Source organism: Tachyglossus aculeatus, chromosome 2, assembly GCF_015852505.1.
Source record: "Tachyglossus aculeatus isolate mTacAcu1 chromosome 2, mTacAcu1.pri, whole genome shotgun sequence".
NCBI classification, from domain to species: domain Eukaryota; kingdom Metazoa; phylum Chordata; class Mammalia; order Monotremata; family Tachyglossidae; genus Tachyglossus; species Tachyglossus aculeatus.
The window spans coordinates 147,783,555-147,800,172 of record NC_052067.1 but is presented as its reverse complement, the minus strand read 5'-3'; the positions used below and the strand labels follow the sequence as shown (position 1 = coordinate 147,800,172).

Here is a 16,618-nt window from a genome sequence, read left to right as displayed (position 1 = left end):
CCCCGCCGCCCTCCCTCGGCCCCGCCCCTCCGCCGCGGATTGGCTCGGCGTTCCCAAGCCCCGCCTCTCTGTCCTCGGTCCCGCCCCCTCCATGGGCCCGCCCCGCCCTTCCTCCACACTCCGTCCCCTAGGCCCCGCCCACACCTCAGCCCCGCCCAATCACAGATCCCACCGCCCTCCGTGGGCCCCGCCCCACTCAACACTTCGTCCCCTAGGCCCCGCCCACAGAGCAGCCCCGCCCAATCAACAGGCCCCGCCGCCCTCCCTCGGCCCCGCCCCTCCGCCGCGGATTGGCTCGGCGTTCCCAAGCCCCGCCTCTCTGTCCTCGGTCCCGCCCCCTCCATGGGCCCGCCCCGCCTTTCCTCCACATCCGTCACCTAGGCCCCGCCCACACCTCAGCCCCGCCCAATCACAGATCCCACCGCCCTCCGTGGGCCCCGCCCCCCTCCACACCCCGTCCTCTAGACCCCGCCCACACAGCAGCCCCGCCCAATCACAGGCCCCGCCTCCCTTCCCCGGCCCCGCCCCTCAGGCGCGGATCGGCTCGGCGTTCCGAAGCCCCGCCTCCTCTGTCCTCGGCCCCGCCCCCTCCGTGGGCCCCGCCCCGCCCCTCCTACGCTCTCCGTCCCCTAGTCCCCGCCCACACAGCAGCCCCGCCCAATCACAAGCCCCCGCCGCCCTCCCTCGGCCCCGCCCCGCTCCCCACTCCGTCCCCTAGGCCCCGCCCACCCCGCAGCCCCGCCCAATCACAAGCCCCCGCCGCCCTCCCCGCGGCCCCTCCCCGCTCCCCACTCCGTCCCGTAGGGCCCCGCCCACCCCGCAGCCCCGCCCAATCACCGACCCCCGCCGCCCTCCCTCGGCCCCGCCCCTCGGCCGCGGATTGGCTCGGCGTCCCCGGGCCCCGCCCCCTCGGTCCTCGGCCCCGCCCCCCGCGGTCCCGCTCTCCGGTCGGTCCCGCGGTCGGTCCCGCGGTGCGGTGCGGTGCGGTGCGGTGCGTTTCGGGGATGTCCTCCGGCATGGACAGCCGCTTCGGGACCGGACCCGTCCCCGTCCCCATCCCCGTCCCCGGAGACTTCAACCCGCTCAGCGCCGCCGCCATCCCCGCCACCCGGGTGGAGCTGTCCGTGTCCTGCAGGTCAGAGCCCGGACCCCCCGGACCCCCGGACCCCCCGGACCCCCGGACCCCCCGGACCCCCGGACCCCCCTGCCCGCTCCTCTCCCTGGACTCCTCCAGGAGGCCTTCCCACACTGAGCCCCCTCCTTCCTCTCCCCCTCGTCCCCCTCTCCATCCCCCCCATCTCACCTCCTTCCCTTCCCCACAGCACCTGTATATACGGATATATGCTTGTACATATTTATTACTCTAGTTATTTATTTATTTTACTTGTACATATCGATTCTATTTATTTTATTTGGTTACTATGTTTGGTTTTGTTCTCCGTCTTCCCCTTTTAGACTGTGAGCCCGCTGTCGGGTAGGGACCGTCTCTAGATGTTGTCAACCTGTACTTCCCAAGCGCTTAGTACAGTGCTCCGCACACAGTAAGCGCTCAATAAATACGATTGATTGATTGCTATATGTTGCCAACTTGGACTTCCCAAGCGCTTAGTACAGTGCTCCGCACACAGTAAGCGCTCAATAAATACGATTGATTGATTGCTATATGTTGCCAACTTGGACTTCCCAAGCGCTTAGTACAGTGCTCCGCACACAGTAAGCGCTCAATAAATACGATTGATTGATTGCTATATGTTGCCAACTTGGACTTCCCAAGCGCTTAGTACAGTGCTCCGCACACAGTAAGCGCTCAATAAATACGATTGATTGATTGGTACAGATTTATTACTCTATTAATTTGTTTTACTTGTACATATCTATTCTATTTATTTTATTTTGTTCATATGTTTCGTTTGGTTCTCTGTCTCCCCCTTCTAGACTGTGAGCCCGCTGTTGGGTAGGGACCGTCTCTAGATGTTGCCAAATTGTACTTCCCAAGCGCTTAGTACAGTGCTTCGCACACAGTAAGCGCTCAATAAATACGATTGATTGATTGGTACAGATTTATTACTCTATTAATTCATTTTACTTGCACATATCTATTCTATTTATTTTATTTTGTTCATATGTTTCGTTTGGTTCGCTGTCTCCCCCTTCTAGACTGTGAGCCCGCTGTTGGGTAGGGACCGTCTCTAGATGTTGCCGACTTGGACTTCCCAAGCGCTTAGTACAGTGCTCCGCACACAGTAAGCGCTCAATAAATACGATTGATTGATTGATTGATTGAGCCCGCTGTTGGGTAGGAACCGTCTGTATATGTTGCCGACTTGGACTTCCCAAGCGCTTAGTACAGTGCTCCGCACACAGCAAGAGATCAATAAATACGATTGATTGATTGATTGAGCCCGCTGTTGGGTAGGAACCGTCTCTATATGTTGTCAACTTGGACTTCCCAAGCGCTTAGTACAGTGCTCCGCACACAGTAAGCGCTCAATAAATACGATTGATTGATTGATTGATTGAGCCCGCTGTTGGGTAGGAACCGTCTGTATATGTTGCCGACTTGGACTTCCCAAGCGCTTAGTACAGTGCTCCGCACACAGCAAGAGATCAATAAATACGATTGATTGATTGATTGAGCCCGCTGTTGGGTAGGAACCGTCTCTATATGTTGTCAACTTGGACTTCCCAAGCGCTTAGTACAGTGCTCCGCACACAGTAAGCGCTCAATAAATACGATCGAATGAATGTCGCCAACTTGTACTTCCCAAGCGCTTAGTCCAGTGCTCTGCACACAGTAAGCGCTCAGTAAATACGATTGAATGAATGTTGCCAACTTGTACTTCCCAAGCGCTTAGTCCAGTGCTCTGCTCACAGTAAGCGCTCAATAAATACGATTGAATGAATGAATGAATGAATGAATGACTCTGTGCCCGCTCTTGATGATGATGATGATGGCGGCATTTGTTAAGCGCTTACTCTGTGCCAAGCCCTGTTCTAAGCGCTGGGGAGGTTACAAGGCGGCCAGGCTGTCCCCCGGGGGGCTCCCAGTCTTCATCCCCCTTTTCCAGATGAGGGAACTGAGTCCCGGAGAAGTGAAGTCACTTGCCCAAAGTCAGCTGACAAGCGGCGGAGTCGGGATTTGAACTCACGACCTCGGACTCCGAAGCCCGGGCTCTTTCCACTGAGGTGCTTAATAATAATAATGATGGCATTTATTAAGCGCTTACTGTGTGCAACGCACTGTTCTAAGCGCTGGGGAGATTACCAGGTGATGAGGTTGTCCCACGGGGGGCTCCCAGCCTTCATCCCCCTTTTCCAGATGAGGGAACTGAGGCCCAGAGAAGTGAAGTGACTTGCCCAAAGTCACACAGCTGTCAATCGGCGGAGTCCGGATTTGAACCCATGACCTCGGACTCCAAAGCCCGGGCTCTTTCCACTGAGCCCCGCTGCCGGTTCCTCTGTCTCCGTGTCCCCTGGCCGCTGCTCTCCCTGCCCTGTGCCCTCTCCTCCCTGCCCAGTGCCCTGCCCGGCCTCTTCTCTCCCCGGTCCCTCTAGCCGCTCCCCTCTGTCCCTGTCCTCTGCCCCGAGGTCTCCCCGCTCCTCTGTGCCCGCTCCTTTCCTCCGTGTCCCTGTCCCCTGCCGCTCCTCTGTGCCCGCTCCTCTGTGTCTCCCTTTCCTGTGCCCGGCGGTCCCGTGCCCTGTGCCCTGCCCTGTGCCCGGCAGTCCCCTGCCCTGTGCCCTGCCCTCTGCCCAGCGTTCTCCCTGCCCGCCCCTCTCCCCGGACTCTTTCCCCGGCCCCTCTGCCCGGCCTCCCCTCTCCCCGGCCCCTCTGCCCGGCCTCCCCTGTCCCCGGCCCCTCTGCCCGCTCCTCTCCCCGGTCCCCTGCCCGCTCCTCTCCTCTGCCCAGACCTCCCCCTGGTCCTCTGCCCGCCCCTCTGCCCGGCCTCTCCTCTCCCCGGTTCTCTGCCAGCCCCTCTCCCTCTCCCCTGCCCGCTCCTCTCTGCCCATTCCTCTGCCCGCCCCTCTCCCTTTCCCCTGCCCGCTCCTCTCCTCTGCCCGCCCCTCTCCCTGTTCCCCTGCCCGCTCCTCTCCTCTGCCCAGACCTCCCCCTGGTCCTCCGCCCGCTCCCAGAACTCTGCCCGCTCCTCTCCCTTTCCTCTGCCCGCTCCTCTCCCTGGTCCCAGACCTCCCCCGTTCCTCTGCCCGCTCCTCTCTCTCTCTCTCTCTCTCTCTCTCTCTCTCTCTCTCTCTCTCTCTCTCTCTCTGTCCTCCGCCCGCTCCCAGAACTCTGCCCGCTCCTCTCCCTTTCCTCTGCCCGCTCCTCTCCTCTGCCCAGACCTTTCCCCGTTCCTCTGCCCGCTCCTCTCTCTCTCTCTCTCTCTCTCTCTCTCTCTCTCTCTCTCTCTCTCTCTCTCTCTCTGTCCTCTGCCCCTCCCTTTTCTCTGCCCGCCCCTCTCCCTGTCCCCTGCCCGCTCCTCTCCTCTGCCCAGACCTTTCCCCGGTCCTCTGCCCGCTCCTCTCCCTTTCCTCTGCCTGCTCCTCTCTCTGTCCTCTGCCTCTCCCTGTCCCCTGCCCGCTCCTCTCCTCTGCCCAGACCTTTCCCTGTTCCTCTGCCCAGAGCTCGCCCTGGTCCCCTGCCCGCTCCTCTGTCTCTGTGCTCTGCCTCTCCCTTTCCTCTGCCCACTCCTCTGCCCGGCCTCTCCTCTCCCCGGTTCTCTGCCCGCTCCTCTCCCTGTCCCCTGCCCGCTCCTCTCTGCCCACTCCTCTGCCCAGAGCTCTCCCTTTCCTCTGCCCGCTCCTCTCCCTTTCCTCTGCCCACCCCTCTCCCTGTCCCCTGCCTGCTCCTCTCCTCTGCCCATCTGCCCAGAGCTCTCCTTTTCCCCTGCCCGCTCCTCTCCTCTGCCCATCTGCCCAGAGCTCGCCCTTTCCTCTGCCCGCTCCTCTCCTCTGCCCATCTGCCCAGAGCTCTCCCTTTCCTCTGCCCACTCCTGTCCTCTGCCCAGAGCTCTCCCTTTCCTCTGCCCACTCCTCTCCTCTGCCCATCTGCCCAGAGCTCTCCCTTTCCTCTGCCCGCTCCTCTCCTGTGCCCAGACCTCGCCCTGGTCCTCTGCCCAGAGCTCTGCCCGCTTCTCTCCCTCTCCTGTGCCCACAGCTCGCCCTGGTCCTCTGCCCAGTCCTCTGTCTGTCCTCTGCCTCTCCCTTTCCTCTGGCCGGCATCTCTCCCCGGTCCTCTGGCCGCTCCTCTCTCTGTCCTCTGCCCAGTCCTCTGCCCGCTCCCCTGCCCGGACCCCGGGGGCGCAGGATGGAGCTCGGTTTGGTGATGATGATGATGATGATGATGGCATTTATTAAGCACTTACTATGTGCAAAGCACTGTTCTAAGCGCTGGGGAGGTTACAAGGTAATCAGATTGTCCCATGGGGGGCTCACAGTCTTCATCCCCATTTTACAGATGAGGGAACTGAGGCCCAGAGAAGTGAAGTGACTTGCCCAAGGTCACACAGCTGACAATTGGAGGAGCGGAGATTTGAACCCATGACCTCTGACTCCAAAGCCCAGGCTCTTTTCCACTGAGCCACGACCCGCTCGGGACGGGACGGGGCTGGATGCCTGTAATAATAATAACAATCATAATCATAATGATAATAATAATAATAGCATTATTAAGCGCTTACTATGTCCAAAGCACTGTTCTAAGCACTGGAGAGGTTACAAGGTGATCAGGTTGTCCCACGTGGGGCTTACAGTAGGTCTGGAGGCCTTCCCAGACTGAGCCCCTTCCTTCCTCTCCCCCTCGTCCCCCTCTCCATCCCCCCATCTTACCTCCTTCCCCCACAGCACCTGTATATATGTATATATGGTTGTACATATTTATTACTCTATTTATTTATTTATTTATTTTACTTGTACATTTCTATTCTATTTATTTTATTTTGTTGGTATGTTTGGTTCTGTTCTCTGTCTCCCCCTTTTAGACTGTGTGCCCACTGTTGGGTAGGGACTGTCTCTATGTGTTGCCAATTTGTACTTCCCAAGCGCTTAGTACAGTGCTCTGCACATAGTAAGCACTCAATAAATATGATTGATTGATTGATTACAGTATTAATCCTCATTTTACAGATGAGGTAACTGAGGCCCAGGGAATCAATCAATCAATCGTATTTATTGAGTGCTTACTGTGTGCAGAGCACTGTACTAAGCGCTTGGGAAGTACAAGTTGGCAACGCATAGAGACAGTCCCTACCCAACAGTGGGCTCACAGTCTAAAAGATGAGGTAACTGAAGTGCAGAGAAGTGAAGTGACTTGCCCAAAGTCACACAGCTGACAGTTGGCGGAGCCGGGATTTGAACCCATGACCTCTGACTCCAAAGCCTGTCCTCTTTCCACTGAGCCACGCTGCTTCTCTCTAATGATAATAATAATCTCTAAGAATAATAATAATAATAATAATGGACGCCTCTAATCATCATCATCATCGTAATTGTGGTATTTGTTAAGCGCTGATGATGGCATTTCTATGTGCCAGGCGCTGGGGTGGATCCAACCAAGCAGGTCTGGTTGGACGCAGTCCCTGTCTCCTTGTGGGGTTCACTGTCTCCATCCCCATTTTCCAGAGGAGGGCAACTGAGGCCCGGGGGAGTGAAGTGACTTGCCCAAGGTCCCGCGGCGGAGACCTTCGGAGTCCCGGGCAGGGCGGGGGGCACAGAAGGTGGGCGTTTTCCGTGTGACACAGCGCTGCAACCCCCGCCCCCTGTGCCCCACCCCTCTGCCCAGCATCCTGTGCCCACCATCCAGACTGGGAGCCCGTTGTTGGGTAGGGACCGTCTCTAGATGTTGCCAACTTGGACTTCCCAAGCGCTTAGTACAGTGTTCTGCACACAGTAAGAGCTCAATAAATACCATTGAATGAATGAATGAATGGGCCTAGGACGGGCAGGGGCTTGGGATGGATGGGAAATGGGGGGGGAGGGAGGGGAGGAGGAGGAGGAAAAGGAAGAATAATAATAATGATGATGGCATTGGTTAAGCGCTCACTATGGGGCAAGCACTGTTCTAAGCACTGGGGGAGGAGAGGAATACAAGGTGATCAGGTTGTCCCCCGTGGGGCTCACATTCTTAATCCCCATTGCACAGATGTGGGAACTGAGGCCCAGAGAAGTGAAATGAGTTGCCCAAAGTCACACAGCTGACAAGTGGCGGAGCCCGGATTAGAACCCACGTCCTCTGGCTCCCAAGCCCGGGCTAGAGGAGGGGAAGGAAGAGAAAAAGAGGAGGAGATGAGGAGATGAGGAGGAGGGGGAGGGGGGAGGGGGGGAGAGGGAGAAGGAAAGGGGGGAGGAGGGAGAGGGAGAAGAAAAGGGGGAGGAGGGAGAGGGAGAAGAAAAGGGGGAGGAGAAGGAGGAGGGAGAGGAAGTGGAGGAGAAAGAGGAAGACAAAGAGGCAGGCCTAGGAGGACACTGATTATTAATGATAATAATAATGATGATGATGGCATTTATTAAGCGCTTACTATGTGCAAAGCACTGTTCTAAGCACTGGGAAAATCACAAGGTGATCAGGTTGTCCCACGGGGGGCTCAGTCTTAATCCCCATTTTACAGATGAGGTAACTGAGGCCCAGAGAAGTTAAGTGACTTGCCCAAAGTCACACAGCTGACAATTGACGGAGGCGGGATATGAACCCATGATCTCTGACTCCAAAGCCCGGGCTCTTTCCAAATAGCCACGCTGCTTCTCTTATGATATTTGTTAATAATGATAGTGGTACTTGTTAAGCGCTCACTATGTGCCCAGCACTGTTCATTAATTAATTCATTCAGTAGTATTTATTGAGCACTTTCTGTGTGCGGAGCACTGTACTAAGCGCTTGGAAAATATAATTCAGCAACAGAAGGAGACAATCCCTGCCCACAACGGGCTCACTGTTCAAAACGCTGGAATGGATTACAAGCAAATTAATCCCTGCCCCCCGTGGAGCTCATAGTCTTAATCCCCAGTTTACAGATGAGGGAACTGAGGTCCAGAGGTGAAGTGACTTGCCCAAGATCACACAGCAGCCAAAAGATTTTCTGACCCGGCTTTGCCCCTCCCCTCTCCTCCCCTCCAGACTAGTTGTGGGCAGGGTGGTGTCTATTTGTTCTTCTATCGTCCCCTCCCAAGCGCTTAGTACTATTACGATTATTATAATGATGGCATTCCTTAAGCGGTTACTAGGTGCCAAGCACTGTTCTAAGCGCTGGGGTAGATACAAGGTAATCACGTGGGGCTCACAGTCTCCATCCCCACTTTCCAGATGAGGGAAGTGAGGCTCAGGGAAAGTGACTTGCCCAAAGTCACACAGCAGACAAGTGGCGGAGCGGGATTTGAACCCATGACCTCTGACTCCCAAGGCTCTTGCCCCGAGGCCAGCTTGAATCCCCATCCACCGCGACTCGTTGGGCACGGGTTTGGAAGTCAGAGGTCGTGGGTTCTAATCCCGACTCTGCCACTTGTCTGCTGTGTGTCTTTGGGCAAGTCACTTGACTTCTCTGGGCCTCAGTGACCTCATCTGCAAAATGGGGATTAAGACTGTGAGCCCCACGTGGGACAACCTGATAACCTTGTATCTACCCCAGCGCTTAGAACAGTGCTCGGCACATAGTAAGCGCTTAACAAATGCCATTATTATTATTAGTAGTAGTAATAATAATCCTCCCCGCAGCTGCCTTCTCTGGGCCTCAGTGACCTCATCTGCAAAATGGGGATTAAGACTGTGAGCCCCACGTGGGACAACCTGATAACCTCGTATCTACCCCAGCGCTTAGAACAGTGCTCAGCACATAGTAAGCACTTAATAAATGCCATTATTATTATTAGTAGTAGTAGTAATAATAATCCTCCTCGCAGCTGCCTTTTGCTCCAGAGCCCGTCCCAAACCAGCCTTTTTCCCGGCGCTGGAGTTTCCAAATTGTGCTTCAACCGGGAAAAATTGTGTCCCAGGAGATTAGGAGGGGTAAAAGACTGGCTTCCCGAACAGGCTTCCCTAAAATGATGTTTGTCCAGTGATTCACGTCCAGGCTGCTACCACTGGAATCGACTCAATTGTCAACTTGGATTAGGAAATTTCACCCGAGATGTTATTAATCTCTTGGTCGACTCTCTCTACACTCCAGTTGAAACTAAAAAAAAAAAGACTCCTGAAATTCTACGTCATAGGCTGTTAGATACCGCTCCTGGGATTTTTCCTAGGAAACTTGTCAAAGAGCACACGGGCAGATGTTTTCTCTAAATGCAGATGTTACTCGGAGCTGAGTATTTTTGAAGTGCGTGCCTTTTCTGGAGTTCTTCGCCGATTGTGCAGGCTCCCAGAAGTCAGGCGGCCAAGTGTCATAATAAAAGACATAGGAAGAGAAGCGGCTAAATCGTTCCTCCTCCTGTTCCCTCTTGAGCAGTGGAAAGAATAACTTTTTCAGTTAATCTTACCGTCGGCACTAAATCCTGGACTCAGCCACTCTCGCTTGCTCAGAGATCTGTTAGCCGGAACTGTTTTACAGTCCTCCCGAGTTCAAGATTTATTTTGTTTGTGTGTTGGTACACGGAGACGGCTCGGGATTGTTGGTCTTACGTCCTCTTTTGATTCTTACGTCTCGGCATTTAGGTTTTTCTTCTTTTTCTCGCTTAAAAATCTCCAATCTTTCTTGAGGCTCCACAGTTCCTGTTGCCAAGAAACTGAGCCTTCAGGGTCAAGATGCTTGAATATCTAGGTTAATTCTTTCTTTCAGAGGTATTCATGACTTAGATTTCATTTCAGAAAGTCCCTTCTCCGTAAGCTCCATGGGAGAGGGGCCTTTTGAATTGTATATGCGGAAAAATGAAATGTTCAAGTTTATTCTTAGGGAACATTCTTTAAGTCATGCGGATTTGAAAAGTTGGAGGCAAATGATAGTAGTTCCACACTACTGACCCGAAGAGTGAGGAGTGGGTCAATGGTCGATACCCTGGACTCTCATTCCTCTGCCTCTCTCTTCAGGATGGGAAATTCCCAGGGTGGGAATTGAAATTAGGATTGGGGATTTCCCAATCTAGTTGCCCAAGAGGACGGATTCTCCCATGCAATGCAGAGTTGGCATTTCTCTGTCCCCTCTACCTTTAGGGAGAAAGGTAATAATAATAATAATGATGGCATTTAAGTGCTTACTATGTGCAAAGCACTATTCTCAGTGCTGGGAGGGGGGTACAAGGTGATCAGGTTGTCCCACGTGGGGCTCACATTTTTAATCCCCATTTTACAGATGAGGTAACTGAGGCTCAGAGAAGTTAAGTGACTTGCCCAAGGTCACACAGCAGGCATGTGGCAGAGCCGGGATTCGAACCCATGACCTCTGACTCCAAAGCCCGGGCTCTTTCCAGTGAGCCATGCTGCTTCTCTAATTATGGTTAGAGTGGAAGCAGCTGTAAAAGGACCCTCAGGAATTCTCTCCTTCTGCTTCCCTCTTCCCCAGTCCTCCTCACCTATCTGATTCTATTTCCCGGGTTTAGGGGGAAATTCTCAGTGTGGGACAGATCCAGAGTAATATGAACCCTTAATCTGAAATACTTGTATGGGAACTATTCAAGTGGATGTGTCACCGTTGTGTTTCCTGTTTTTGTGTGCTAAATCCTCAGCTACTTCCCTTTTGTAAACTTTAGGCCAGATACTAATTATCTGCTGATTTGGGGGTGGGGGGAGGAGGTGGACTACTTTGCAAACGACCCAAGATTGAAGAATAAACAGTAGAGCAATAGACAACATCACAATTTTGGAGTATCGGTAGGCCCTGTTTTTTTTTAAGAGGCAGGAAAAAGAAAAGCATGGTGTAACAAGCCTTTATTTCCTCTGTCCCTAGCTTTATTGCACAATATCTTTTTATGACTTAGTTTCTCAATCATAAGAACAATGAGGTTATCATTTGTAAGAACAGTGTGATCATTGACTAATTCTGTCTCCTGTAGATCATTTAGGAGATTGTGGCATTGAATGTTTATCAATAGTAGTAAGATATAATAATATTGTCTAGTTAACGGGTGAGAGATAGACTGTTACGTGCCATTTATTTCCATTTCATTCAAGAGAAGTGGTACTACCCCCACTATTCCTGCAGAGAATACTTCCCTGATCTTGGACATCACTGACAGGTTTTGTGGATTAATTCCATCAATCAATCAATCAATCAATCGCATTTATTGAGCGCTTACTATGTGCAGAGCACTGTACTAAGTGCTTGGGAAGTACAAATTGGCAACACATAGAGACAGTCCCTACCCAACAGTGGGCTCACAGTCTAAAAGGGGGAGACAGAGAACAGAACCAAACATACCAACAAAATAAAATAAATAGGATAGAAATGTACAAGTAAGATAAATAAATAAATAAATAAATAGAGTAATAAATATGTACAACCATATATACATATATACAGGTGCTGTGGGGAAGGGAAGGAGGTAAGATGGGGGGGATGGAGAGGGGGATGAGGGGGAGAGGAAGGAAGGGGCTCAGTCTGGGAAGGCCTCCTGGAGGAGGTGAGCTCTCAGCAGGGCCTTGAAGGGAGGAAGAGAGCTAGCTTGGCGGAGGGGCAGAGGGAGGGCATTCCAGGCCCGGGGGATGACGTGGGCCGGGGGTCGACGGCGGGACAGGCGAGAACGAGGTACAGTGAGGAGATTAGTGGTCCATCTATTCCAGCTAGAGATTTTATTCCTCTGGAAGAATTATAGGCAATATTGAGGAATCCATGCTCAGGAATCTTTTGTACTGTCCCACTAAGTTATTCTTTCTGCATTTCTCCTTGTTTAGCGTTCATGTTATTTGGAGAATTTGAGTCCCTTTCATATGCAGATGAAACCTAGTTTTCTGTCTCACTGACTAAATTTGAGATTTCCATGGACCGCTGTGAGTTCTTATTCATGGGGATGTTTCACTCGTTTCCGTCTTTATCAATTCAGCAGAGCCAGGATGGGAAAGTAGAAGAAAGCCCATAAGCAATTCCTTGTAACCACCTTTAGAGAATTTCAACATCTGCACCAGCCCTGCCCTCTAGTTACAGTTCAGTGCCCTAAACCGCAATGCCCCATTCAGATGTTGTCAGTCTTCCAGGCCAGCTTCTTGTTCTGGCTTCACCCTTGATCTCTAACTTCCATTCATCTATCAGTGTTTTTTTGAGCCTTGTCACTTCATTACTGGGAAGGTGATCCCTTCTCAAAGAACCCCGTGTTATGAAAATCACCCTCTAGTACCCCAACCAAGACTGTCTCTGTGCATTCGCCCGTTTCTTAAACGCAGTTGGTAGATGCGTTCCCTGCCCACGACGATCTTACAGTCTAGAGGGGGACCAGACGTGAATATAAATAAATTGCGGATCTGTACGGAAATGCTGAAGGGCAGAGGGTGGGGTGAGTGCCCGGTAAATTGGATTGATTAATTGATTGAACTGATTTCTATTTCGGGGAGGTCTCCTTTTTCTTCCAGTCTTGGTAAGAGACTCGAACCATAGCAGGATATTAGAGATTTCGAAAGTTGTGTGAGCGGCAGAGCGTTAGCTAATGTTATGTAAGGTGAGGCCGGGTGGCTGTGGTTATCCTCCCTGCCCCAAAAGGAGTGGTGAGGAAGTTTGCACCTCTAATCCCCTGGGAACTATGATCCACTGTACCCCCAGAAAGGTCATTCATTCATTCAATCGTATTTATTGAGCGCTTACTGTGTACAGAGCTTGGGAAGTACAAATCAGCAACATATATATACATATATACCTGTATATATGTATATATGTTTGTACATATTTATTACTCTGTTTTACTTGTACATATCTATTCTATTTATTTTATTTTGTTAGTATGTTTGGTTTTGTTCTCTGTCTCCCCCTTTTAGACTGTGAGCCCACTGTTGGGTAGGGACTGTCTCTATATGTTGCCAACTTGTACTTCCCAAGTGCTTAGTACAGTGCTCTGCACACAGTAAGCACTCAATAAATACGATTGATTGACTGATTGATTGATATAGAGACGGTCCCTACCCAACAACAGGCTCACAATCTAGAAGGGGGGAGACAGACAGAGAACTAAACAAGTAGGCAGGTGTCAATAACATCAGAATAAATACAGTTATAGCTATATACACATAATTAATAAAATGGTAATAAATATGTACAAATATATACAAGTGCTGTGGGGAGGGGAAGGGGGTAGGGCAGAGGGAGGGAGGGGGCGATGGGGAGGGGAGGAGGAGAGGAAAAAGGAGGGGCTCAGTCTGGGAAGGCCTCCTGGAGGAGTTGAGCTCTCAGTAGGGCTTTGAAGGGAGGAAGAGAGCTAGCTTGGGGAATGTGAGGAAGGAGGGCATTCCAGGCCAGAGGTAGGACGTGGGCCGGGGGTCGATGGCGGGACAGGTGAGAACGAGGCCCAGGGAGGAGGTTAGCACGGCAGAGGAGTGGAGGTGCAGGCTGGGCTGGAGAAGGAGAGAAGGGAGGTGAGGTAGGAGGAGGGGAGGTGATGGACAGCCTTGAAACCAAGAGTGAGGAGTTTTTGCTTGATAATTGGTGTTAGACAGATAGAAAGTTGGTGTCCCTGGCACTACCCCCCTACCCCTGGTTACAGGGGAAAGGGAGAGTCGCGACAGGATGGAGTCAGGGTTCTGATCTCTGTCCATTGGCCCGGGAGCTCTGGAGTGAGTTGATCCAATCTCTGAAATTTCAGCATCTACTCTGTCTTGAACAGTGTCATCTATTTTATTGAATACAGTACCACATTACATCTACGTTATGAAGACTTCCTGATTAAACCTGAAAATGTGAACCCAAGTTGTGTGCGTCTACCGCTTGTGTGATTGCCATCTGCAGGAGGAGTGAACCAGGGTGCTCTAAGTTCAGTCAGCATGATGTACCCAACTCACTCCCTGTTAGCACATGGAAATATAGTTCTTTGCATTTGGAAAAAATGCCACTATTGTGGAAGTTCATGTGTGTGTGTGTGTGTGTGTGTGTGTGTGTGTCTGGAAGAGTAGTGGTCAATCAATTGTATTTACTGAGCGCTTCCTGTGTGCAGAACACTGTACTAAGCGCTTGGGAAGTACAAGTTGGCAACATATAGAGACAGTCCCTACCCAACAGTGGGCTCACAGTCTAAAAGGGGAAGACAGAGAACAAAACCAAACACAACCACACCGTACATTCATGGGTCGTGCTTCATGGAGTGGTTGGATTTTTGTTTGCCGAATTTCACATTATTTCAGTTTTGACATTATTTCAGTCTTCGGTCTTTATTTTCAGTTATTTCAGTCTCCTCCTCTTGGAGCTTCTACTTCAGGAGCCTCTCCTTCCTTGATTCCCACGTGCCTTGCTGTCCTGTTTCCTACAGTTAATAATTACGGTATGCGTTAGGTGCTTTCAGTTTTTCTGTGCTATTTGTTAGGCACTGACTATGACCCAGTCATCGTGCTTAGTGCTGGGGTAGATTCAAGATAATCAGGTTAGACACAGTCCATGTCCCATATGGGGCACAGAGTTTTAATCCCCAGTTTACAGGTGAGGTAACTGAAGAACAGAGAAGTGAAGTGACTTGCTCAGGGTCACACAGCAAAGTGGTGGAGCCGGGAATAGAACCCAGGTTCTATCCACTAGGCTTTGCTGCTTCTCCTAGGCCATGCTGCTTTCTGTGTGACAGAGAAGCAGCGTGGCTCAGTGGAAAGAACCCGGGCTTGGGAGTCAGAGGTCATGGTTTCTAATCCCGGCTCCGCCACTTGTCAGCTGTGTGGCTTTGGGCAAGTCACTTCACTTCTCTGGGCCTCAGTTCCCTCATCTGTGAAATGGGGGTTAAGACTGTGAGCCCCCCGTGGGACAACCTGATGACCTTGTGTCCAGCCCAGCGCTTAAAACAGTGCTTGTTTTATATGTATATATGTTTGTACATATTTATTACTCTATTTATTTTTTTATTTATTTTACTTGTACATATCTATTCTATTTATTTTATTTTGTTAGTATGTTTGGTTTTGTTCTCTGTCTCCCCCTTTTGGACTGTGAGCCCACTGCTGGGTAGGGACCGTCTCTACATGTTGCCAACTTGTACTTCCCAAGCGCTAAGTACAGTGCTCTGCACACAGTAAGCGCTCAGTAAATACGATTGATGATGATGCTTGGAGCATAGTAAGCACTTAACAAATGCCATTATCGTTGGAGAAGCAGCGTTGCTCAGTGGGAAGAGCCCAGGCTTGGGAGTCAGAGGTCATGGGTTCAAATCCCTGCTCCGCTGCTTGTCAGCTGTGTGACTTTGGGCAAGTCACTTAACTTCTCTGTTCCTCAGTTACCTCATCTGAAAAATGGGGATTGACTGTGAACCCCAGGTGGGACAACCCGATCACCTTGTATCCTCCCCAGTGCTTAGAACAGTGCTTCGCACATAGTAAGCGCTTAACAAATGCCATCATTACTATTAAGTACTGTATAAGCACTGAGTTAGGTACAAGAGAATCAGGTTAGGCACAGGCCCTGTCCCACATGGGGCCCACAGTCTTAAAGGCAAGTAGATTGTCCCCACCTTGGAGCCATCTGTCTACATGTTTTGTTTTGTTGTGTCTCCTGCTTCTAGACTGTGAGCCCGTTGTTGTGTAGGAACCGTCTCTATATGTTGCCGACTTGTACTTCCCAACTGCTTAGTCCAGTGCTCTGCACACAGTAGGTGCTTAATAAATACTATTGACTGACTGAATGAATGATGCCATATCGACTGAGGCTTAATTTTACCCTATCCTTAAAACTTTTCTGGTGCCTCCCATTATTTACAGCTGCACAATTTCAGCTCATCTACACCAGCTGTCTACTATCTCTGAGCTACGTGTAATGTCTTGTGCGCAGTAGGAGCTCAATAAACACTATTGAGTGAACTTTTTTTCCCCCACATGCCCCATCTAGTGAAGCTGGGTTTTACATGGGTTTAACTTCGATACCAGTAGACAGACTTCGTTCCGGGATTTCCAGGTTTTGATCTTATCTTGCCACTTGATGTCAAGTAATAATAATAGTAATAATAATGATGGCATTTATTAAGCGCTTACTGTGTGCAATGCACTGTTCTAAGTGCTGGGGAGTTTACAAGGTGATCAGGTTGTCCCATGGGGAGCTCACAGTCTTAATCCCTATTTTACAGATGAGGTAGCTGAGGCCCAGAGAAGTAAAGTGGCTTGCCCAAAGTCACACAGCTAACAATTGGTGGAGCTGGGATTTGAACCCATGACCTCGGACTCCACAGCTCAGGCTCTTTCCACTGAGCCACGCTGCTTCTCAAGTAGGGCCTGACAGTGATACCAGAGGCATTTGTCAGTCAGATGTCCCTGTGGCATCGCAGGCCTCACAACTACAGTAAAACTTTCTCCGCACTACAGCTCTGTAAAGCTGACCAGAGAAGCAATCAATCAATCAATCAATCAATCATATTTATTGAGCGCTTACTGTGTGCAGAGCACTGTGCTAAGCTCTTGGGAAGTACAAGTTGGCAACATATAGAGACAGTCCCTACCCAACAGTGGGCTCACAGTCTAAAAGGGGGAGACAGAGAACAAAACCAAACATACTAACAAAATAAAATAAATAGAATAGATAGGTACAAGTAAAATAAA

At 51.1% G+C, this 16,618-nt stretch overlaps 1 protein-coding gene across 1 annotated transcript in view; it reads left to right on the top strand.

The window, feature by feature from the left end:
• The first annotated feature begins 91 nt into the window (after positions 1-91).
• CPNE8 (copine 8) overlaps positions 92-16,618 on the top strand; it is a 371,034-nt gene continuing 354,507 nt past the window's right edge. The window contains exons 1-2 of the mRNA XM_038765237.1: positions 92-293; positions 382-1,135. Coding sequence (XP_038621165.1) covers positions 92-293; positions 382-1,135 — 956 coding nt within the window. The remainder of the gene's footprint in view (positions 294-381; positions 1,136-16,618) is intronic.